Source organism: Rhipicephalus microplus, chromosome 4 (assembly GCF_043290135.1).
Source record: "Rhipicephalus microplus isolate Deutch F79 chromosome 4, USDA_Rmic, whole genome shotgun sequence".
In the NCBI taxonomy this organism is placed as follows: domain Eukaryota; kingdom Metazoa; phylum Arthropoda; class Arachnida; order Ixodida; family Ixodidae; genus Rhipicephalus; species Rhipicephalus microplus.
In genome coordinates, this window is record NC_134703.1 from 39,471,321 (window position 1) to 39,497,313 (window position 25,993).

The 25,993-nt window shown below is 46.0% G+C and overlaps 1 protein-coding gene across 2 annotated transcripts in view; it reads right to left on the reverse strand.

Moving 5' to 3' along the window:
- Positions 1 to 1,355: 1,355 nt before the first annotated feature.
- LOC142814234 (uncharacterized) overlaps positions 1,356 to 25,993 on the reverse strand; it is a 39,815-nt gene continuing 15,177 nt past the window's right edge. The window contains exons 2-8 of one of the 2 annotated variants that reach the window (XM_075892596.1): positions 25,788 to 25,885; positions 17,790 to 17,950; positions 16,083 to 16,237; positions 15,095 to 15,173; positions 13,184 to 13,334; positions 10,340 to 10,490; positions 1,356 to 1,551 (exon numbers count right to left, since the gene is read on the reverse strand). In XM_075892596.1, coding sequence (XP_075748711.1) covers positions 1,487 to 1,551; positions 10,340 to 10,490; positions 13,184 to 13,334; positions 15,095 to 15,173; positions 16,083 to 16,237; positions 17,790 to 17,950; positions 25,788 to 25,885 — 860 coding nt within the window. In that variant the 3' untranslated portion in view covers positions 1,356 to 1,486. Of the gene's footprint in view, positions 7,269 to 10,339; positions 10,491 to 13,183; positions 13,335 to 15,094; positions 15,174 to 16,082; positions 16,238 to 17,789; positions 17,951 to 25,787; positions 25,886 to 25,993 lie in introns of both variants that reach the window. The other variant, XM_075892595.1, reaches the window with a different exon arrangement.

Consider the following 25,993-nt stretch of genomic DNA (forward strand, 5'->3'; position numbering starts at 1 on the left):
GTCACTGGCGAAGAAGTTTGGTTATCGAAGTGTGGTCAGTTACGAGATGATAGTTTTTCTGGGAGAGAAATCTCGCACGCAGCGAGACGACGACCGGTGCTGGATATAGTGTGAGCGTTTCCTGTTAGAAAAGCATTTAAGCTTGATTCCGAGAACTTTAGACTAAATACGTTTCACGAACATTTTAGTTACAATTGTCCTGGTTGGTTTAATGCATGAGACTGCATATTAACGCGAGTGTTGTTTTGCGTTTATTGTAGTACCTTGCGGGTTGTATTGTATTTGATAACTGCCGAATGTGCACGTTTGTGTGTTGTTTGTTCTGCTTTCTCCGAGAATATTATTTTGTTTTGTTAACAATTCTCGGCTCTTCCTCATTCTTTGAACCCCAGCCGGTGCTCGCTGAAGCGCCAAAAAGATCAACACTAAATTGTCTGCGCTTTCGTGGTGCACTTCGGGGGCTGGTATGTCAGCCCTTGGAATTAGCCCAGCGATTGCTTCCCTATCAATGGGACTAGTGACACCACGGAAATTTTAGATAAAAAGTTAGCCTTCCTATCGCGGCTAGATAATCATAGTTCTTTTTTGTTAAACTACTTTGAGTGTGTATCTGTCAGGATTCGCTTCTTTTTGCAGTGTCTCTTGTTGTTGTTGTTGTTGTTGTTGTTGTTGTTGTTGTTGTTGTTGTTGTTGTTGTTGTTGTTGTTGTTGTTGTTGTTGTTGTTGTTGTTGTTGTTGTTATTGTTGTTGTTGTTGTTGTTGTTGTTGATACGTGATGTATCTTTATCATGGCGTATGAACAATAAGTGCTTAGTTGTTAGTCAGATCCCGTGTCCTGTGTTTCCTCTGCCTGTACACGTCAGGTGCGCGCTTTGTTTCGAGGAGGAGGAGGAGGAGGAGGAAAGTTTAGGAGGAAGGACAGGGAGGTTAGCCAGTTCTTAAATCGGCTGGCTACCCTGTGCTGGGGAAAAGGGTGAGGGGAATAAAAGATGATAAAAACAAATGTTGTAAAGAGACAGAAATTGCAAAAAAAAATCGACAGAGGAAAGACAACACCAAAGAGTATAAGGCACTTAATATCCATATTGAAGTCGGTTAAGATTTCCAAATGTGAACCATGCTGAAGCCGATTTGAGTGTGTGCGAGGCATCGGTAGAAGTAGTCGCTTCATTTCAGGGCCGATGCTTGTCGAAGAGAAGACGTTCGATGTCTCTTTTTTGAAAACAAGAGTATGTGGGAGAGAGGAGTGGACATGCATTCATTGAAGCGAGCTAGTTCTTCCAAAAACAGGAAGCATCCTTTTTTAATCTTGTATCCCAAATACGGGTCAATAGAACTCAGACAAACACTGCACGTACAAATGTTAAGGCGTTTCTTTATTATTTCACATGGCTACTGGCTTTTTAGTTGCCAGCACCACTAACACGCTACACTCTTTTGGAACATCCAAAGTATGTACATTAGTAATGTCAGCAGGATGTAAACGCTACTGCAATTTCACGTGGCCGACGCGCGTGCTTTCATTCTGGCGTCCTTCATTCAACAAAACGCCTGAAAAAATAGAGGGAAAATAGACAAGCATAGAAATGCGCACAGAACAAACCAGTGAACATTTACAGTACAAAGGCAGTGAACTACAACACATCGCCTATGCTCCGTTTCATGCATGTAATAGTGCAACACTGCGGAGGCAGGCGTGACTTGGATTTGCGCTGTAGCTGCCTCCGCACCAATAACTATTTCATCGTTTTCCCCAGTCATTGCTTGATTTTGTTCCAAACCTTAGGCTGAGCAATAAATGAGGGCGTTTTCGTAGCTCGATAATGCACAAGCTGTTGTAAACGGCTGATGATACACCATCGCTAACCAATTAGCGCTTCGTTACTTTTATGGGAAAATTGTTTTTATTCCCATTCGTAGCCCTTTGGGGTGCGTCCCCCTTAACGTCACGCCGCCATTTGCAACCACAATTGCTGACAACGAGATGCGGCCAGCCAAACATTTCCATAATCGAACTTCTTGTGCACGCTTCCGCTGCAGCGTACGCTAAAGAGTAATGATCATTGTTCTACGTCCCAAAACGAAGATTTGATTATGAGGGACGCTATAAAGAAGGGCTCCGGAAATTTCGACCAGCTTCTTTAAAGTGCCCCCATATCAAAGTTCGCAGGCCTTTAGCACTTCGGCTCCAATAAAGTGCGGCCATAGTGGTCTAGATTCGAACCCGCGACCTTCGGTATAGCAGTCAGGAGCCATAACCACTAGACCGCAGCATCGGGTGCGTAGCGCACTATGTACGAAACGGAGCATATATCTCTAAACATAAACAAAGAAGTCACGCAAATCAGTCGCTACTAAAACGCACTTGAAGACCACACTTACTTTGAAGACATAGAAACAGGTAAACAGTAATGACGACTGGTACAGAAATAAAGAGACACAGTAGAGGAAATAGACAGGTACAACTAACTATTCGTACAAGTGTTAAAGGAGAACAGTCATGAGTGAGGATGTCGAAAGACCAACACTCGAAAAAAAAACAAAACAAGGACCTCACACAAAACGATCTTAATAGCTCAAAGGTTAGCGCGCTGTCTCCACAATGAACACAAACAAACAGCACGTGACGCGCTCGTTATTTGGCAATGCGCTGTGCCGATGACTCAGTTATGCCTGACGAAGATGACGCTGGCCGATGATAATGATGGAACGCACGCAATGGCACAATGTTCCTGTTTTCACGGACGCGAGTTGTTTGAATGCGAGTCAACAATGTCACGAAGCGACGCCAGAAGCCGCTTCATTATGTAGGTCGAGCTGAAATAGCATTGCGTGTTCGTTTTCTTATATTTAATGGAGGTAGTTTCAGTCAACCACATGTCTGTTTTTTTTTTCTGCCTTGCCTTCAAGAGGGTGGGTGAAAAAGCTTATTTAACTACGAGGCGAAAAAAGAATGCACGTTCATTCCAACAAAAGATGTGCAGGTCAGTTTTTTCATGTCAATATAACTGTCTTTTTTTTTGTCCCATGAAATAAAAGAATACATTTAAGAAGCAGATGTTATCGCAAATAATGTCATGCACATTATAACAGTAGTGTACATTCCAAGTATTTCACAATTATTTGACATTTTTTCTATGTGGCTTCCTTCGCACATTCGGGAGCTTTTTTTTCAGAATCCTTAGTATTTACTTTTACATGCTAAATAACCTGTCTTTTGTATGCGCAACCATTTCTTAACATTTTGTGACGTCGTGGATTGTTTACTTGTATGTGATAACAAAAACTGCGTGTTGAACTTCCTCGAAAGAGACAGAAATAGAGAGCAAAGGCAGGCAGGTTAACCAAGCTTGAATCGGTTGGCTACCCTACATTTGAGTTGGGGGAGGGAGAATAACACAAAGGAGAGAGAGAGAAAGAGGAGAGTAAGAAAGAGATGGTTAAATAGTCAGCTCGAGACGTCCTAATTACCAATATATCCAATCAGGAGACGGCTCCAAATTTGTGCACCAAGATTTTCCTTGTACCAATCAACAAAAAACACATGCGCGTATTTTGCTGCTTTTTGCCGATGGATAAACAAACTCTTTGCAGGATTTTCTTTTTCGCACGCCAAGAGCTGCGCGCGAACTTTCGTCGATTTCATCAGCTGTAGTCGGCATATTGCGCAGCAGCAACTTCGGACATGACTTCGTGACAGGTGATCGAAGGCCGAGACAAATGTATAGAGAGGGCAGGCTTTAAAAAGTCCTTTTTTGTGCGTTCACGAAGTGGTGGGATTGTGAGTCGTGGCATCCAATAACGTCAAATGTGCTGATAACATTTCGAGTCCAATCATAAACTTCGCAAAGCTCATACCACACTCGTTTGTTCAACGGTCATTGAAAACAGTCACGTTCCACGAAGGCATGAATCTGCTGTAAAACCTTCGGATACACCCTTTTCACCTGTACTTTTCCAAGAGAACTTAAAAGCAAGCTTGAGCTCTGGGAAAACTCCCACATCCATGTATCAGTACACGCGAATGCAGAAACAGCCTCGCCGAACAATTGATAAACAAATTTTATAGCATTCGAGAGGAAGCAGACTGGCTTTTGTGAGTCTACTTCCCATGTCTCAAACATATATCGAGGTGGCCCATAGCTGCAACTAGCAGCTTAACAGACACGTTTGAGCACGCGTCAAACGCACCCATGAACCCATCTTGGCACCACTAGACAACCACTCCTGATCAAATAAGTTGCATTCAAGATGTTAAAGTCTGCAAACTGGTTGAGACTTTAAGAGGAGCACCCGGGCTTTACCAAATCTATCCTTGAGTAGCTCACGGTATCACTGCACTATCTCATGACAGTAAACCCAAGGATTTCTGCCAACTTTCTTGAAAGTCTTCATTCGTTCCCAGCATCTTGTCCCCGTCACTGTTGTGCGCTGCCGCGGCAAAGCTTCAGAATCCCATTGCGGAACATTTTCTAGCAAACGGCGGACTATTCACAGACCATGGTTTACACATTAAGCACTGTTCTGGCGACTGTACTTGATGACAACCCAAGGTAGAGCTCTGCTTGCTTCATGATTTGGCCTCAGAGCTGATGAATTCAGAAATCAACGAAACATAACACCTAATATGTGCTGATGGGCTAGTTGATCAGCCATGAACTCTTTGAAGCAGTGTGTGTGTATTTTTCTTTTTGTGCGATGCTTCATCAAAAGAAACAAATTGCACAAAGAAATTGTGCACGTGAGGCAAGTAAGTTCAAGAAAACAGAACCATGAAAACGTGTTTTTTTTAACGACGTGCAATATATCGGCGTCTACGGGTGAGTGATGAGACAGAGATCAAAAACAAAACTTAATTTAAAAAAAAGGCATTACGCAAAGCGGTGGGTGATAGTCAAATGATTTACCAGCTTCACGATTCGTTTTTTTTTTTTTTAGAAAACTGTACAAGTTCTTGGCTACAGTCTGTACAGGGACGGGAACGCTTGTTTTAGACGCCCAAGCACAGAAATAAGCAAAACAAATGCTGTTCTACCTTTTACTCGACGCAGTAGCGTCGTGAACAAGCGCTGAAGTGGTGCTGAGACGGTACGAAATAGGAACGACTTAAATTATGAAGTGCTAGCGATAGAATCCCATCGGGAGGAGTTCACCAAGTATTCCATTCGTAATAACTTTTTGTTATTGGTCAACTTCCACTCCAGATGGCGAGCCACTTGGAAACATGTCTTTGTGTTGATAGGATGGCGGAGCATGATGCCACAGAGTAAAAAAGATAACAAAGGAAGACAAATCGCGAATGCTTGCTTCCTTGAGAGCTAGTGGCAATTATGAGAAGGAGCAAGCTAATGCAAGATTTCTTCGGCTTATAGCGTCCCATACATTTTTACTTGTGTATAAAAGTTGGTTGAGTATCGCAATTTTTAGCAACTTGCGCTTCCATTTCTTCAAGAACTGTTTCTCTCGTGGTGCACTAACGTTATTGTGTTGTAATAGTGCTCACGTGTGCGTTTTTTTTAGGCTACTTGTCTTTGTCGTCACATAGAAAGGGGTGCCGTTACAGCGCCTAAAGAGTCTGATTTTCGAAATAGAAGTCCATAAACGGCAACATAAATATATGAAAAAATATTTCCACGCTCGTGAAATGGACGAACCACGTCTTTTTGCTTATTCCGTGGACGCCATGCCTGCTATTGATAATAGCACTGATATTTACTAATTGTGGTGCCATAGGTCTGGAAATATCTTTTTAATGAAACGAGCCAAGTGACTGAACTTTGTGGCGAAAAGCTGCAAATTAAATTATGAGCAAGAACGGCACGAAAAACACTTACAGTAGAAATCTCACATTTCGTACAAGTAAAATATAGCTGCCTCCGATGTGACGCAGTGGCGTACTTTCACCGCGCTTGGAAGGACGCGAACGAATAGAACAGATACACGAACAATCAGCACATGTCGAATTGTCACGTGGTGAGCACAAACAAAAAAGGCAATGGTACAGTTCGGGAACAAAGCTATCTATAATTACTTCCACACACACTCACATCAACTGACTCTTGTTTTTCATTTCTTGACAAAAAAAGTTCAATTTGTTGACCCTCACGGCGTAAGAACTTCAAGTGCTACAAAAAAGATATCTTATGGTCTCTATCTTTTCTTTGTGTAAACTCTGACTACGCTTAAAATATCAGAATACACTACAGACCGTTAGAGTGAATAATAATTAGGTATGTGCTAGTCATTCACCGAAATGTCTCGTGTAAGGTTTCAAGATACTGCGAATGAAATGAACACGTAAAATCGAAGATCACTGTCATGCAGTGTCAAATATGCATTACGTTTGGCGACTAATTCATTTAACGCAATATTTTGCTAAGGTCCTGGAGAACAGCAGAACTACTTCAGCTAATGGGCTCTATTTTTCCTCAATCATCAAATGAAAACCGTTAAATTACAGTTACCTTACTTTTTTGGAACGGCTCTCCCAAGGGGCCACATAGCCAATTCCAACTAACTTGCATCTTTCTAGCTTTCATTTGTCTTGTTTATTTATATAGAAGAACTAGTAAAAAAATCCAGTTAAAACATATTTTTCTTACCACTGAGCTCACCGAATGAGTAGTTATTGCGAGGCGCTATCAACGTTGCTTTTCGTAAGGTCTTTCGGAGAGCTGACTGGCATCCTAACGCTCATGTGTGCATGACTTGAAAAAAGGGGTTGCGATTTCCAACGATCGCGGTCCGTGACACTAGCGCGATACAAACGGGACAAGCAGGCGAGGTGCAGACGACCCAACCGCGAATATCACCATAGTCCGGGCCGTCTACTACTTCTCCTTGTGTTCCGTTTACACTGCGCTAGTAAACCCAAGAGACAAATATAGGGATCAACAAGCCCCGTTTAACGACGGTACTTTCATACTTCCCGTCTTTCTCTCAAATACGGTCGACGGGACGATGCTTTCTCGGGAACATAATTCGTTTTGTTCTCCGGTGCGACGGGAGTCACCGGAAACTAAAGGTCGGTGGCTCGAAGCGCAGTTTTCGGCATGTATTAGTGGCCAGCGAACCACCACGTGATCAGAAGGAAAGCCTGAGCGTCGCCCGCGAGTAAGCGAGAACCAGGCCAAGCAGAGGAAGCGCGCAGAAGCAGCAGCGGCCGCGATGACCGGCGGCAGCAGAGCGATCCTGGAAGGACGCGTCCCCGTCCTGCTTGAGCGGCAGCTGGTTGGCCGTCCGAGCGTCGAACTCGCCCGATATGGACCCTGCAAACGCCAAGCAACGCGCCAAGCCCATAAGATAGATTTACCAGCGCAAAACAAAAAAAAGCAGCTGTCTTAGCGAAGCCCATAAGCTTTGGTCCGGTCCAGGAGTGCGCGATTTCTGCTTCGCGTTTGAAAGACCGCTTCTAAGCCTACACTTTGCGGACAACTTTTCCTAGCAATGAAGAGAATGCTACACAGCCAAACGATATCGCGAATTATTGCGTTCTGAGAAATTTGTCCAATGTTTTATAAATAGTAATTATTACGTAGCCCTCATTTTATATAGACTCTTTGAGACCAGATACCGCACACGTCAGTGAGGTATTCATAGTTGTTTATTTTAAACGTTGCCCTTTCGTGCTCTTGCGCGCGTGAGGAAGTCGCCCCTTTTCTTTTTTTTTGCATCTTCAGGTGAGTATCGGTACCATTGTCGCTCTACCGTGTACTTGCCTAAAAACTTGAGATGAATATTACCTGCAAGTGATCGTCCGAGAAGATACCTGAAATGCTATAAAACTCTCACGAGGTGCACCGATATCTTCCAAAATTTGTACAAAACGCGTGCAAAACAATACCACTTGGCGCAAACGTACATGTGGTGTCCGCGAAAATAGTGCAGTGTATTTTGAATGCGCAGTTATTTTATTGCGATGGCAATTATATGGACACTCTTGGCTGAATTTTGCCGCCGGCGTCACCGTCACTCACCGTATATATATAATATGAAAACGCACGAAAAAAAATTATCCAGAAAAAGACTCCGTCCAGCACACGGAATCGAACGTCGGACCTCTGAATTGTGAGTGCGCCACTGAGTCACGAAGGAGCACCTCCTTTAACATTCAAACGGCTAGCTATTTATATCTACCACTTACTGCTGGTGATGGGCATCTCGGGGGGAACTGTAGTGTTTTCATCATTACCAGCAAGATGGTGCCTTTGAGCGCGCGTCGCCACATCGTCACAACGCGGCGGCGCGCACTCTCATCTTCCACGCGTACTTTGCCTTGCGGAGAGGGGGCAGGGTGGACTCTCACGCGTGCGCTTGCTTATCTCGCAGAAGGAACAATCTTACGCCTTGGGCTTTCACCAGAACAATTCTGTTGTAGTTACCGGGCGCACAAAGGTCACTGCAATCGTCGCACAGTCTCTGTTTGCGAAAAGGGCGCACATTCCATACGCAGCGAAGTGAGAACTGAGACGCTTGTTCGCGTTCGTCTGTACCTGTGAGTACGTTTCGTCTGCAATTTGTGCGTGGGAAACGCGGGGCATGTTCTGATCTGCTTGCAATTCTACGCGTGACCTTCTAATTTGCTGCTATCACGTTCATTGCTTCGCCTTATCGGCAAAGCTGTGACTTTTCTTTCCATATCATTTTTTTCTTCATTTTTGAACAATATTTGTACCTCACTGCACGGAATTGCGGGACTTGAGCATCGAACTCCCACTTAGTCCGGATAATACGTATATTCACGAGGAAAGTGGTAACAGCAACCCCCTGTTGCAAAAATGACGAGAACCACTATATTTCTATATCAATCATTTCGCGTCAGTGCTTATGATTCTTTCTGTAATTTATTCAGATCGTACCCTAAGCTAGAAGCGACAGCATTACAGACTGTTAACCTAAAAGCATGTAGACTAAAATTTTCGATAGAAACAATAACCTATTACGCGTCCCAATGGTTATGGAAATTTACCAAAAGTACTGCAACATAAAAAGTAATACAATGTCAATAGCATTCGGAAAATTGGCACCCAGTCTTGGTTTTTTAATAAATTTATACTTACTCTTTATGTTACCTATTGCTTTACGGTCACTTTGTTTGGCTGGGCTTCATATAAACTCACAAAAGCAATGGAGTGCGTTATTATGAAGACAAGCAAAGCGACGTTGCGGAAGGACCAGTTATGAAAGCATGGAAGAGTGCTGAGCATGGTTAAAAGCAGAGGCAGCCCATAACAGTAGTGTACACAATTAATGACTCAAATACAGTAAGATCCAGTGCTTGTGGTGTCCTCATATTCAAGTTAGGAATGTCGAATGAAGAATGAGAATGAATCAAAAATTTTTACAAGATGGTTTCTCTTTGAGAAGAATTTCGAACTAAGTGGGCAAAGCGACAGAAAGTTTCATGTGAAGCTCACTTTGTGACTTAGGAATAGGTCTGTGATATGCATACGAATTACTGAAAGTTGAATCACACAGATGTTATCTGAACTTTAATTTACATGTTTAAGGGAAACGTATATCTGAGATAATTCCCGCTAATGATGATAATCACTCTTTTGTTGATGAGTGATAAATTTCAGGTATGTGCGGCTTTACAACATCCGTGCATAAAATATGAGCGCATAGCAGAGAACCACACACACGGAATGCATGTGTTCCAAACGCGAGTAGTTACGCTTTATGCAAAAGTGAAAACAAGTTTCAAGCCTGGCCTAAATTTCTTCACCATGAATTTTTTCATCGGAGAAATATTGCTGTGCTACCTACATATCATTGCTTAGAACTACTTCTTGTATTGATAATTATGTTTAATGAAAACAGTTCTAAACATAGTTGCACCTTTGCGAAAAACGAATTCAGATACCACCATCCCTCTGCGGTAACCAAGTGATAACAGTGTGATTCCTTATAAAAATAGGACGCCTCGGCCGAAACGTTATTATTCCACAAACAGCAAATGTGCGTGTGTTCCTTCTGTGTAGCGAAGGTTAGTGAAATAAATCAGCAAAGGCTTTTGAATGAGAAGTCCTAACTTTATATCCTTGCTGGTGATGTTACCAATTTTCGGGCTGTAGCTAGCGAAATTTAATGAGTAGGTATTAAAAAACCGCATCTGTGCTCCTGCACCTCCGTCAATTTGCGTTTGCTATCTTCAATATCATAGTGGTAATACAACTTTATTCTGTTCCTTGGAATATACTTGCCCGTTTCACGTCAATCGACGTGTCCATACAACAAATCACAGCTTTAATTAAAAAGTAACTCTAGAAAACGGCATCAACAACCAACAACACAAAAAACGACAACTTTTGTTCGACATTTTGAGCGGTGGGCTTACCTTTTTTGAGCGTGAAAAGGTCGTCCCTGTATTGAACTTTGAGGAACGTGGTGAGTTCCACTTCGAACACTTTGTTCGGATCGTTCGGAATCTCCGGAGGGATGGAACGCCTCCTCCTGCCAAAGCCGTATTGATCGTTGCCACACGGAACCTGATAAAGATAAGCGAATGAAGCACGTTGCACTTCGAGCAATCAGTTATGTAAGCAACATTCAGCGACTCTTTAAAGCAAACAATGAACGAATGTCATTAACAGAACTGGCAAATAGTATTGTTTCATTCCACGCAAACTAAGTAAGTTCGGCTCAACTGCGAAAACAGGAGTGATCCTTTGTGCTTCAGCGTGGCCGAGTCTCGGTAACCGTTAACTGTTACGGAAACAATATTATTTTATAGATATTGTAGCGTTAGCTACACTGGCCTCGCTGAGCCAATTTCGCGTGGCACTGGTCCGCGCATGCGCAATGATACTCCGCCGCCGCCGCGCGCGGCCCGCCGCCGGTGTGCGCGCAATTCGATGCGCTGCGCAGACGATCAGTGGTGTCACGCACCGGAGCCGGCACCTCCCTCGCACTCAGCCGCGGCCGCACGCGATACGCCGCCGCCGGTGTGCGCTTTCCAGAGGAGTGCCGTCATAGCCTTGGTAGACATATGGACGCCGACGCGCGCGCCTTCCCTGTGCAAATCGCCATCTGACACTGCGCTGGAGCCGCTTGATAGCGCCTCTGACTGGCGTTTGCCGCTGTGGTATAGCCATGGAGAAGGAGAGTGCAAATGCTGCTCAACGGTGCAGTAGAGCGGAGAAGCTTAACTCATCATATCCTGAAGTAGTTGCCCGGCAAAATAAATATACGTGTGTCATTGTAGCAGCAGTAAGCATGATAATCAAGCTAATCCTAGACACTCTGGAAAGCTAAGAATAATCAGCTGAACCTTTGCTAACGCTACGTATATCCTAGCATAGCTGAGCTAAGCCACTGCCACTTTTTGTGAACTTATTACGAGTCGTGCGACCAGGAATTATAACCACGCCACTTCGCTCCACAGCACGACGTGCTAAACGGCTTTGTCTTGCTGCATACGTTCTCCGGCATGCCACCGGCAGCTTTTAAGCGCACCGTATACCACTAGAAGCACGCAGAGCTCTGATATGCTTCAGCGCGGCAGAAGATCGTTCGCTATTTCTTCGCACAATTGCTCAAAGAGCGTGCTTTGAAGTTTGTCACCCAGCTTGTCTTTCGCCGGAGTTAGGATGCTCACCTCCACCTGGTACATTGACCAGCAAGGCGCATTGGAGCGTGCTACGACGCTTATCTATTAGGGTTAGGTTTGCGCGTGTTGTGCTTTCAGCACAAAGTCTGCGTTGATGCTATGGACCGCGAAGAAGTAGTTATCTCGCTGCAGTGATCGTGTTTGCGAAACAAGTAGCCGTTCGCTGAATGAGTCAAAGTAGGGGCTAATTGGTAATGCACAGTCGACAGGGGTAGGGTTGCTGCTTAAACACAAGAAGGATTCATGAGCTGGTAGTTCGCTTGAGCGCGAACTGCCAACCGACGCAATTAATAGTTCACGCTCGTCTAGTTTACGCCTCTGCGTTCTAGAGACCTTTATTGCAATAACAATTATATGGACCGTCTCAGCTGTTTCTATTTTTTTTTTGCCGTCGTCGCCGCCACCGTCTTTCACGTATACTTAAATGTATGTATAATATACGGGGAAGGATGCGCTATCCTTCCCTTTCTGCAGAGCGAACATCGCCTTTCCGGCCGGGGTCGTCTGCGCGCGCTTATCTCGTGAGCGTACAAGGTTGGGGGAAGGGGAGAAGAGCGCTTATGGTTGCTGCGCTATCGTGCAACGATAAACGCGCGCCTTGTGCCCCCATAGCAGGCGGGAGCTTCTGCGGGCTGCGCCCTCAACACGAAAAAAAAAAAAACGGAGCCGAGAGTGTATCTGGAGCGGTTGTGTTCTCTTATACCAGCGTTTTGTCGAGTTTAGTGAGATCGGATCTGAATGAGTTGACTGCCAGCCTCACTTCGTATAACGTTGCCATTTGTCACTATCACATTCATTGATTCACCTTTTCTGTTCATCTGATTTAGTGCAATCATCGTCCCTGCCACAGACAGCCCTTATTACCAGCATGCGCGGCCCACCGGAGACGCTTCTCGTCAATTCCATCACTACGCACGAGCCTTGTTTTGGTCATCTACTGTGGCTGCGCCGCAAAAAAACTTGGTTACTTAGCGAGCACATGTTTACTACAATTACCATTGCTCCTAAAAATGCTAGTCTTACTTCGTAAAACATTAGAATATGTTGCTATCACGTTCAGTGCTTCGCCCGTCTGGCAAAACTGCGACTTTTTTTATGCTTCTTCTGTAACTCTCCTTTTATTCTCCCTTCTGAACTTTTTATTCTCCTTCTCCTTTATGCAGGGTCGCCTACTGGACTCAGCCATCGTTAGCCTCTATGTCTTTCTTTTATTGTTGTTCTCTCCCTGCGTCTTTTTTTAAGCATCCTTTGTGTTCGAGCAGCACGCGATACGTTTCGAGCTGCTAGACTTTCTGCATATGACGTTTGAATTTCTCACACCCGCATTGGTTGCTCCTCCTTGGGACGCAACAGCGACATTTTTTTTCGTAAGTAGCGCGACATTAGTGCTACCTAAATGAAAAGTGTGAGCTCACAACGACAAGGCCATCAAAGCCTAAGCCTTAGCATTTTAATGACACTCGCCCACTGTGATAACTACCAACAGGTATCGTTTAGAGGTTCACAAAGTCTTCAATTGGGTCCCAGAGAGTACGCGATAAAAAATTGAGGCATGTGGAAAGTTTCGCTTACGCCTTTACATTCCTTGATGCACACGTTGACGGTGCCGACAAAGAGCACATAATTCGACTCAGGGAACTTGAAGGCCCTGAACTTGGCTGAAAGTGTGTCACCACCGTCGATAGTCTCGAAGTTGCCGAAAATGTACGGGTCGATGGAGCACCTGAAACGCAGTAAGGGTAAAGCCACTATTATTATCCCTACTTCTAAGGTTCTTTGGTGTAACGCTCCATCCGGTCCTATTTAACACTCAAGCAGGGCTCGCTGGGCTTCATCAATTATAAAATAACATTGGTGTTTCTAAAACCTGCATTGTTGCCGGTATTTATGCCCTTGATATCACGCACACACTTTTCTCAGAATTACCGCACATTTATCATTTCCTAGAAAAAATTTTCTTGTTTCATTTGTAGATATCGCCCAAATCGTGGATATTGGGGGTCCCATAGCTAGGGAACCACCCCGCCTCATGCCTGTTTGCACTACCTAAGTAGTTTGGGCTGATTAAAAGTTAATTCTTCATTATCATCATCATCATCATCATCATCAAAACGTGGATACTAAAGTTAGTTAAAATTGTCATAAGCCTACTTAGCAACAAGACTTTTGTCGATCTCTTTTACTGTACACCATTGTGAGAAGCAAAAAAAAAAGCAATGCCTATGGTATGACGCAAAAAAGCCCACCTTTTTTGCTTTAACAGAAGTAATCAGTTTCCCTGTTATAGCAAAAAACGAATCAGCATTCTTCAATGCATACCATGTAAATTGTAGACTTCTATCTGGCTTTCTTTATTCTTTCTATGTTCACGTTATTAGAATTGTTGATACTTTATCTGTATTATAGAATGATTTCATTAGTTTAGACCATAATACACGTGACTTAATGCTTAATTTCCAATTTGAATCATCATGCTTACTCTCCTACGGACTGGTGAAAATCTTCAGTCTATGCAATTCGATTATGCATATGTAATCTGCCACTTGTAATTACGCTTTTAAATATGTATCAGACCAACCTGCAGGGGCAGCAGACTCCATTATTAACTTTTTGACGGTGACTGTGCCAATACTTCTTTTTTTATACACATGTCACTTACAATTCTAACGAGTGTAAGCTTCGCAATATCAGACGCTGACCTCAGAGCTCTGAGCTAATGTTATTACAAGCAGTCACAGGCGAAAAGCACATGACGGCAGACGCTTGCGCCACGAACTAATCCGAGTGGGAGTGTGCAACGCGTACGAAAAGGCAAGGTCTCGGTGGCTTAACCACGATGTCAATAAACATGGCAGGTGCTGTTCTTGAGAAACCTGAGTTTCCCTAAATCGCATATTCAAGCTACGCGTCTCCAGATCTTTATCAACAATAAATATATGTTGTCTTTTCATCCCACAGCGACGACACAAAGCATGCAAGCTTTCAGCAACCATAAAAAGTTGGTTCAGGCAACGTGCTCTTCTGTCGAAAGCACAAGCGTTGTTGTAGAAGCAATATCAAGCTTTTTCATTTTTTAGCAGCTCATTTTATTTGCATCTGGGTAACTAAAGTGATGGGCTGGACAAAGTTACATTGATGGACAATGTTTAGGTGATACTGGCAAAGACCATTATTGTTTCAGAGCAAACCAGTCAGTAGAGAAATATTCCAGTTATCTATTTTGTCCTAACAAGTGGGTCCAGCCTTCTTGACTTGAAATTAACTTTAGTAAGCTATAAAATATTTTATTGCACCGTCTAGATTTGGTGCACCTTGCGCAAGATTTTCAGACCACCTCGACAAAATTCAACTGATATTCATTCTAAAAATTGATATATCTACAGAAAACAATTAAGAATGCATGTCTTGAATCACGTGACAAGGTGCCACAGTAAACGTAGCCTGTACAGCCACACTAGTCCGCATCTCGCACGCTGTGCTCACCCATTCATGACGATCACTTCTTCCTGCTTGTTGGCGCTGTCTGTGACTTTCAGGTAACTGGTTAAGATGCCATAGGTGCCTGCATAAAACATCCGATCACGCGTGCAGTGCGCATACATCTAGACAATATTTGCAAATAACTGTCCCAGATTTAAATTTCGCCCTGCAAGTCCTATGTAGCAGTGGACGTAAGTATGATATCGTTACAGTGGGTTAAATCTAGTGAACCAACAGCAGCGGCAACAACAACAGAACGCTGAAGAGGAGAACGGCGCGCAGTACAGGCATGCACTGGCGGTCCATCCCCTGTTAACAAACATCTGTTCGACCTCGTTTACTAGTCTCGTGACAGTATCGCAACACGGTTTCGCAATGCAAGTACGCATGAGTGACCTACAGTACTTTGAATAGGGTCACAACACATGAGTTTCAAATAGATTAAAAATTACGATACCGACCATATTTACGGGAATTTCAGGCAAATTGTTGCCATCTCTGTCACCATGGGGCATCTGATATTCATACGTACGCTATATGCAAATGTATGGCGGATACACTATTCAATCGTTGATGTTTCTAGAGCAGCTGTTCTAGAGTCCGGAACATTTCCTGAAAGCTTACCCGCAAATAAAATCTTTCCTTCACAACTTACGCTATTATAACGAAAAACGTGCGTCGAAGCATTTATTGGTATGGTCCCACATGCGCATGTTTAGAACACCGTCCGTGAATCGAATCTCAATGCTACACCTAGCCAGTGGTTTCACCTTTGAGGTGAACCTGCAGATTAGTAACAGTTTGACCCCAAATATAAATAAATGCAAAAAAACGGTGTTGTGACGCTAAATGATTAGCCTCCAGCACTAAGCGTGTTGACTAGCCCACACATTCTTGTGCCTCGTAAAATAAACGTCTAAACTAAAGACTTAAAATTCGTCCAACTTCTTGCGATATAAAACAGGCGCAAGTGAATAGGCAAGAGTCATACCTCTACTTTTTGGGTCCAAAAATACAAGCATTTCCAGCGGCGTTCCGGGCTGCACGTTGAGGGTAGTGTCCAGCACGCGACCGTTTTGCCGGATCGCCACGTCAAGGTAGGGTACAGGTGCCCGGGCCTCGATATACTCGGTGATGTTCAGGTGCCTGCAATAGGGGGTCATTAATTAGCTCAAATCTGATACAATAGCATATAAGCAAAAGCAACGTCACAAAGCGCTGTTTTCTCGCGCTTAGCAGTCAACGAAAAACATCGCAAGAACACGGTCCCTATGGCAGCCCCACGAACCGTAGTACTGACACAACGAGTGCGCCATACTATAAAAAATAATGTTCTCACCAGTGACTCGCAAAGATCGCACGATCCAGCTGGTCACAAAGCGATCGGAAGCATACATAGTCGCCCCAAACGTACGCTTCGCTGGGCAAGCAGCTCTCTTTTATAGCTATACAGCGTATGATACTGGCGAAGATTACACGGTCGAGTAGAAAGAACTCGTCCTTGTCCTGGTCGCCAGCATATGATACGTACATAGCTGTTACCAAAACCAACTAGTCCCGCAGTCTACGAATTAACAGCTTTATTTTGTCACTTCAAAAGCGCATCTTAATTCCAGTGTCATGAGTCAGCTGCGATTATATCGCAGCATAGGCAGGGCGTTTTCGTTTATCGTTTCATAAAGTCACCCTGATGGTTGGGCATTCAACGAGACGCCCGTGGCTCTTTTTTTTTTTAGGCGCAATTCTACTGAACATGTCTGTGGAGCACTAGCAAGGTGTGTGCTGACCAAGAGCGAATCTCTTATAGCTTGAATGAAAACGTAGGGTGTCGACAGGATACCCTCCGCGCCATTGCTACTCACGCGCTCCCCGTCGCTAATCAGGCACGCCCACCGACAGGGACAGTATGAGTAGCCGCCGCGCCGATTATGCCCGTCGCGTGAGCCGACTACGAGGGAAGAAAGGCCTGCGTTTCTACGAGGGGTGTTCCGGCCAGCCAGGCACGTTAGTACTGGCGCTGGAGTTCAGGCCTTCTAGCATGATCTGTGACAGGCTGTTCTTCAACTCTCTTTTGCCCACGCCGAGGAAAGACCATCGGCGAAGAAGGCCACGTTAATGCCCTTATGGATTATTAGATTATATTTGTGGGGTTTAACGTCCCCAAACCACCATATGATTATGAGGGACGCCGTAGTGGGGGGCTCCGGAAATTTTGACCCCCTGGGGTTCTTTAACGTGCACCCAAATCTGAGTACATGGAATGCCCTTGTGGTCAACTAGCTTCACTTATTCTTGAGCTTTACACATCTAGCGTAAACTCTAGTTTTTTTTTTTGTTCTCGGTGACAAGCCTGCCGTCCTTGCCGATGGCAGCATTGGTCAGTTTGAGTAACCGAAAGCGGAGAACTGGACAGATTGGTGTAAAGCTGCATGTTGGCTCGTTGAATAGCGCCAAAAAGGCGGGGACAAAAATTGTAAGTGACACAAATAAATGTGTGTTTCAAGCCAGCACATTCCACGAGCAACTTCTTTAAGTCCTCTTTTTTTGCGCTATTCAATATGTAACCATTTTGACGCAGGTCGCGGTCGGTCGCGCGACCTGTGTGACCAGCCGGTGTTAACGTATCTTAGGGCCACTGAATAGGAGCAAAGAATGCTCTAGAGTCTATGCTGACTAAGTCGACTCGATTATCACTTACTCAGGCTCGATGAGGTCGAACAGAAGCGATTCTCGACGAGAGCGTCCGCGAGACGTGAGGCTTTGGTTGAAACCCCCTGGAAGGACGCACTTGGCGAGAATGACTTGCGTCTCCTCACCGGGCGTCTCCACCATTATTCGGTGGTAGTAGATCCATTGGCCCTGCATAAACAAGTGCAGTCAGCATGATTTGGTGGCATTATCACAGCGAAGTTTTATATGAAAAGGTGGAACTAAAATTATTAAGTCCGATGTGCGCGGAAACGCTTTTACACCTCCGTGAAAAGTGCAATTTCACGAAATGGATTTGTATCTCTTTATGTCTCTCTCCCAGCTCATATCTGCCACAGAAATGTGCGAGCCTCCCTACTCAACACGCGTCCACTAAAGATGACGAAGAGGAGGTGCATCGAATATGGAGTAATATCGAAAACAACGAAAGAGAAATAGGGGCACGCCGTTGGCTGCACCGTTTGTAACGTCATCCTCTCCGTTTTAATTAAGGGAGTGAAAGACTACCAAACTATTGCCATTAACCTACTGATGGACAACTGGGACGCAGGTTTGAGCTTCACTGGCTAACCATCTGAACGGAGTGCTGAGGCACTGAATTTCGTTATGAGTTAGCTGTTCTTCAAACAGCAATCCCTGTACTACTGTAATGCGCATATTTGTGCATATGGCATATAAAATCAATATACGTGAATGCATTGCTTCAAGGGTCCCACTTTTGAAAATAAAATGCGCTGTTGAGCGTAAAGAAAACGAAAACATACTGCCTACACATAAACAAACTGCGCGTCCATATGGTTTCCGCACTGCGCATCCATATGGTTTCAGGTTGCTGCGTTTTCCCGTGCTCCAAGTGCGAGTAGTTCGCAAATATAAATCCCCTTGTGGATTTAAATGTCCCACTTTTGGTTTCCCTGTCGACGCAACCCTTGTTGTCATCTCACAGCAGCTTTCGCTGTAAAACCGAAAACACACAGGACGTAGTAACATCTGTAACTCTCAATGGGAAAATAATGTTACTTCTACGGCTTCATTTACCAGTTAACTTCTGCACAGAGATCGGGCAACCCAATGCGCAAGCCCTTTCTCCAAAATTAACGCAATTACTTGCATAACAGCTTCAACTCCCACACTATATCTGCACGTACAAAACCTTCAACTACCGCTCCTTGTGGCTCATTGCGGTGCCCTTCGCGCTGTCACAGCGTTCGCAAAGAGTGTACGCAACTAGCATGACAATGAAACCGGGCCCATTGATCAGGGAATCTGTGCCTACAAGGCGGGGCAGTGTCTCGTGTCGCGCTGGCGAGACGAGACGAGTCCACTTACAAAGCAGACAGGAAGGGCCACTATACTGAAAACATCGACAGAGCAGAACCGCTTCTGTCGTCTCCGTTTTGTACGATATGTCGCTGAGTTCCTCGCTCGTCACCTTGCAGGTAATTTGGCAACAATGGTGGTGCTCCATACTTTATTTCTTTTCTCTCTTTTCTTCTTCGAAATTACCATTTCACAGTTGTTTCTTTTCTCTCTTTTCTTCTTCGAAATGACCATTTCACAGTTGTCTTATTCATTTTTTGTTTAAATCGGTAGCGCAACAGGTACTTCAGTGCAGCAGGCCGGGCATTATTTGTTATTTTATTTTTATTACTTAAATTTCGCCCCCACAAACCTTCCTGACGTCTCAGTTTCAACGTGGGCCAGCAGAGCTCCGCGAAATAGAGTTTTCGCGTGGGCAGTGCACTATCCAAGATAAGGGCGAAAGCGTGTCACCCTTTAAGAACGTTTTTACAAATTAGATTTGGACGGGTGTTTACGAAAGAGAGACCCTCCATTACAACACGCACGGTCAACATTGATTCATGTACGTGTGCCTGTGTTGCCTCACGTAAACAGTCTTCCGTGCAATAACGCCTGACAAACTCAAACAAGGCAGCGCTATATATTAGGAGTGCGTCCTCGCAGCTCTTCGTCTATCAGGCTCAATACAAAAAGTGCTGCGTCACGAGATTGTCAAAAACGCTGCAAGTTGGAGCTTAACGTGAGGGTACAGTTATAAAATCGCGCGATAAAAGAGTGCGACAAGACTGTGAGCGATGGTTTGAGTAAGCATCGATAAGCATATGCCATATACGAATTCAAGTTTAATCGGCAGGCTTTGCTCCTTGAGTTTTGGTATTAATGATTATGTAGAGCTACGCATCTTACAAATATTGTGAGACGACGTCAGGTACGAAGGAGCGACCGTTTTATTGTCAACCCAGACGCGCGAGCCAGCAACCGAACAAGCAGCGAGCCGCTACGATGATGATGATCACGGTGCTTTGTATGCGCAGGTGAAAGTGAAAATGATAAGCAACACAATCAGCGCTCACACTATGTCCCCCCTACACGAAAGCGGTCTGCAAGACGTTCATTTAGTAAGTGTATGAGCGCTGGATATAAGGTTTCAGGCGAGACACATGGACGATCTCGGTCCCGCGACGACGGCGATCAGAAGCCGAAGTAACCGGCGCGACGCGATAATTTACGGCCGATGTTCGTTCAAGCACGGTGTAAGGACCCAGGTATCTGTGAATGAATTTTTCACAGAGGCCGGGTGTGCGAACAGGTGTCCAGAGGAGCACTTCGTCGCCTGGGTAGAATGACACAACTCGACGTGTCGCATCACAACGAACTTTTCGCTGGGCCTGAATGGTAGAGGTGTTGGCGCGGGCGATTGTGCGGCAGTGGTTGACACGGGCAGCGAATTCTTCCGGAAGGGACGCAGATGGGACAGAAGGCGTGGACAAAAAGCTGGTGTCTAGAACAAAAGATGGTGCACGGCCATACACAAGAAAAAACGGGCTGTAACTTGTAGTGCGTTGTATGGCAGTGTTATAGGCAAACGTGACGAAAGGTAGTATTGTGTCCCAGTTCTTGTGATCGGGTTGGACATACATAGAGATCATGTCTGACAAGGTTCTATGAAAACGCTCAGTAAGACCATTGGTTTGCGGATGATATGCCGAGGTGGTCTTATGGATTGTGTCAGAGGCCTGTAAAACTTCAGCGAGCACACGAGAAAGAAATGTCTTGCCACGGTCACTCAGGAGAACACGAGGGGCGCCGTGGCGCAGGATAATGGCACGCAGAACAAAGTCGGCTACTTCGCTGGCAGCTCCAGTAGGAAGAGCTGCCGTCTCAGCGTAGCGAGTAAGATGGTCTACGGCAGTAACAATCCAGCGGTGACCGGCGGCGGTAAGCGGAAGGGGTCCGTATAAGTCTATGCCGACGAACTCGAAGGGAGCGGATGGGCACGGGAGAGGCTGTAGAGGGCCGGCGGGAAGAGATGTCGAACGTTTTCGGTGCTGACATGATGAACAGGAAGTGACGTACCTGGAAACACTAGTGGAGAGGCCAGGCCAGAAGCAGCGAGTCTTAATGCGATCGTAGGTTTTATGAAAACCCAAGTGGCCAGCCGTCGGGTCGTCATGAAAGGCTTCTAAGACTTGGAGTCGAAGTGAGCGAGGTATGACCGGGACCCATCGGCTACCGAGAGGATGGTAAGTTTGTCGAAGTAGCGTTCCGTCATGAAGTTTGAAACGCGTGAGTTGTCGTCGCAAGCGGCTGTTGGGAGCACGAGATGAGCCGGTGAGCCGATCGATGATTGTACGGCAGTATGTGTCTGCACGTTGGAGCGAGGTGAGGTCTGCGGATTGAAGGAAGTCATCCGGTGCAGTGGGCTCGATGGGACTAAGACTGGTCATCTGCGTGGTCTCTTGGCTGGGAGGTGCTGCGCAGCAGGTAGATGCGTCATGATTTTGCAACAGCGGACAGCGTGACAAAGCGTCGGCATCTTGGTGTTTGCGGCCCGACCGGTATGTGACACTGTAGTCATACTCCTGCAGTCGGAGCACCCAACGACCGAGGCGTCCTGACAAGTTTTTTAATGATGACAACCAACAGAGCGCATGATGATCCGTGACGATCGTGAAGCGGCGGCCATACAAATAGGGGCGAAATTTTTGCACGGACCATACGATAGCGAGACATTCCTGTTCAGTGATGCTGTAATTGCGTTCCGCTGGGGAGAGAGTACGGCTCGCGTAAGCCACGACTTGCTCTTGTGAAGCCTGGTCACGCTGCAGCAGAACAGCGCCGATTCCGTGCCCACTTGCGTCAGTGTGTAATATAGTAGGGGCTGTGGGATCAAAATGGCGAAGAACTGGCCCTGACGTGAGGCATCGCTTCAGGGTCTGGAAAGCAGCTTCACAGTCATCTGTCCAAAGAAATGATGCACTTGTGGTCAGGAGTTTGTGAAGAGGAGCCGCGATAGTGGCAAAATCACGGACAAAACGGCGGAAGTAAGAGGCTAAGCCGAGGAAGCTGCGAAGGTCTTTGAGCGTGGTGGGCTTAGGAAAGTGCAGCACAGCGGCCACTTTGTCGGGATCAGGTTCGATGCCAAGCTTGCTGACAACGTGGCCTAACACTTTGATGCTGCGGCTCGCAAACCGACACTTCTTGGTATTTAGCTGGAGACCGGCTTTGGCTAGACATGTGAGCACCTCGTCTAGACGTTCTAGGTGTTGCGAGAAGCTGGATGAAAAGATGACGATGTCATCCAGGTAACAAAGACAGGTCTTCCATTTTAGGCCACGCAGCACCGTATCGATCATCCGCTCAAATGTGGCTGGGGCATTGCAGAGCCCAAAAGGCATCACATTGAATTCGAAGAGACCATCAGGAGTAGCAAACGCTGTCTTCTCTTTATCAGACTCATGCATCGGGATCTGCCAATACCCAGATCGTAGGTCGAGACTTGAGAAATATTCTGCACCCTGTAAGGTGTCAAGTGCATCGTCAATTCGAGGCATAGGATATACATCCTTGCGCGTAATTTTGTTTAGTGCCCTGTAATCAACGCAAAATCGCACTGATCCGTCCCTTTTCTTAACTAGGACAACAGGAGAAGACCAAGGGCTTGTGGAAGGTCTGATAACGTTGCGTGCGAGCATGTCATTGACTTGTTCCTCGATGACCTTGCGTTCTGAAGACGACACGCGGTAAGGGCGACGGCGGATAATACGAGAACCGTCTGTGGCGATGTGATGAGAGGTCACCGTAGTTTGACCTAAGCCATCCGAACAAACGTCAAAACAAGTCTTGTGTTTTGTTAAAAGGGCCATTAAGTCATTAGTTTGCGTTGGAGTGAGATATGGACTCAAAGTGGCTTTAAGCGCATTAGATGAGCCTCCTGGTGGCGTACACTTAGCGACTGACGGCGGAGACGATACAGTGACGACACATACCGGTGCTATGTCGATAAGGCTGGCAACAGTGGACCCCTCTGGCAGTAGTTGTGGCTCTGTTGTCGTGTTGTAGGCGGTGAGACTGGCATGACCACGCGAAAACCGCACTAGACAACATGCGATGGCGATTCCTCGGAAAATGCAGCGCTGATCGGGGACAACCACTGCGTCACCGTCAATGGTATCGCTGGATCTAATGGTGAGGATACGTTCTTGGGCCGGGGGCAGTACAAAGTCTGCAGCTGCAACAAGGTGAGGCGACGAAAAATCGTAAGCACTAGAATTTTCAGTGTCCGTAATGCGAATAACGGGCGGACCACACGAAATGACAGCGGAAGCGGCTGACAGGAAGTCCCAGCCCAATATAATCGGATGAGCACATGAAGAAAGCACAGCCAATTGTATATGGTGACGAATTCCGTCGATCAGAACACGAACAGTGCATTGTCCAATAGGGTAAATTCTATTTTCATTAGCACCACATAACACCGGTCCAACATATGGAGTTTGCACTTTTCGTAGACGATGACATAGTTCGCGATCAATGACCGAAATGGCTGCTCCAGTGTCCACGAGTGCGTCAACCGAAATGCCTTCTACACAAACAGTTAGTAAATTTGCAGGGCGCGCAGGAGGAATTGGGACAATTCGACGACAGGCAGTTTCTCCTCCAAAAACTGCAGCTGCTAGTTTTCCGAGTGGCTGTCGAGGGGCATCAGGGCAGAACGTAAAGGCGAAGTAGTACGGCGGAAGGGCGATGGTGAACGACGGCGGGGTGAGCGGGAAGAACGAGGTTCACCGTGGGACAAAGGAGGCGAAGGCGAACGTCGTGACGAGGGAATGTAGGTTCCTGGAACGTAGGGGTCAGACCGCGCAGCCCGGTCACTCTCGTACGAAGAATAACCTCGTCGTTCATCTTGCTGGCGCCGACGGCAAAAGCGGGAGATATGTCCTCTTATGCCACAGTAGTAACAGACGGGGCGCGTAGGGCGCCAGGCAGGGAAGTGTGGTTGTGGTGGTGCCTTGGCTGCCATCGCAGCCAAATGGTCGTATACGACGTCCGTAGTTACAGGTGGAGTAGGTGGAGGAGGCCGTGACACGACTTCGGCATACGTAGGCACATGTAAGGGCACAGGCGGCGGGGCACGTGCGACGCTCGTCATCGACGCCAATTCGTCCTTTATAATTTCCCGCAGGTTAGGAGGGGGTGAGCGGGCAGGTGAAGTCGGTGCGCTGGCAGGAACAAGGCTGTGAAGTTCCTCTCTCACTATGGTGCGAATTAGAGCTCGCAGCTCATGCTCGCCAGTAAGACGAGTGTCATAGGAGGCGTGTGGAAGGCGCATTGAGTAAAGTGCGTCCAGGCGCTGGCAGGTGGTAATAATGTCCTGAACTGTTGTCGGGCTCTGCATGACAAGAGCATTAAAGGCGACGGAGTTGATGCCTTTCATTACTTGCCGAATACGATCGGCCTCCGGCATGTCCTTTTGGGCGCGGCGGCAGAGGGCCAGAACGTCTTCAATGTACGATGTGTACGATTCGTCAGGCCCCTGGATGCGGGTAGCGAGCTTCTGTTTAGCTACCTCAGAGCGTCCTGTAGAAGTGCCGAATATTTGACGCAGCTGCACCGTGAATGCTGACCAATCAGGAAAGTCGCGTTCGTGGTTATGATACCACGTCTTAGCAACCTCCTTCAGATAAAAGGGTACATAGCGCAGCTTATGTGCCTCATCCCAGTAATTGCAAGCACTGGTACGGTCGTAACTGTCCAGCCATTCTTCTACGTCCTCACCGCGAAGGCCAGAAAACACTGGAGGGTCTCGTTGCGAGGTACTCACGGTGTGGTGAGGCCCAGCAGGCTGAGCGGGTGGTGCGAAGAAGGCGGTAGGGGGTGGGTCGTTTTGCGCCATCACTGTTGGCAAGCACAGCCGTCGACCTGATCGGAGCTCCAGGGGTGACCGGTAGTGCACGAGGACTTGGGAATCACAGCACCTCCACCACTTGTGAGACGACGTCAGGTACGAAGGAGCGACCGTTTTATTGTCAACCCAGACGCGCGAGCCAGCAACCGAACAAGCAGCGAGCCGCTACGATGATGATGATCACGGTGCTTTGTATGCGCAGGTGAAAGTGAAAATGATAAGCAACACAATCAGCGCTCACAATATAAATAAAATCCGCCGATAAACTTCAATTGCTTTGTTCAAGAAAAAAAATAAAAAAAAAACTCCCCGAAGTCACACTTCTCTATGCATAATATAAAAAGGCATACTTCTACAATGCTCGATAGGCGATAAAACTTGCCTATTTTTCTTGGTAATTTAGTGATGAATACCATTTTATCTTGGTGTAGTTCTTCACGTATAACCGCTACTCCTTCTGCCTTTATTATTATTATTATTATTGAGCTTCACTCGCTGAGCTTTTTCATTTCAATCGTCATTCTATTTCTGAATCATTATTTTTTCTGAAAAATAAGTAGTAGTAGTAGTAGTAGTAGTAGTAGTAGTAGTAGGAGGAGGAGGAGGAGGAGGAGGTAGTAGTAGTAGTAGTAGAAGAAGAAGAACAAGAACAACTACAAGAAGTATGCACAGAGGCGAGAAAAGTTGGTGTTTTTAAGAAACAACTGCCTGATCACGCTTTTAAATTTTTCTCTTTAAGGATTCAGCCATGCCAGTTTGGCAGGCGAGGTCGCTTACCGTGAGCTTGTTGTGCATTCTTGTTGTTCCACAAGCGTAGATGTTGTCCAAGGGCAGGACGAACGTTGCCTTTCCTGGCGACAGTCGTGGCTGACAATCTGCGGTGTAGATGTAAGAGCAGTTACGCCAATGGGCGAGCAAAAGCGTGTCTGAAAAGCGTACAAAAAAATGCTGCGCTCGGTTTCTCCCCGTTGCTGTGTCGCAAA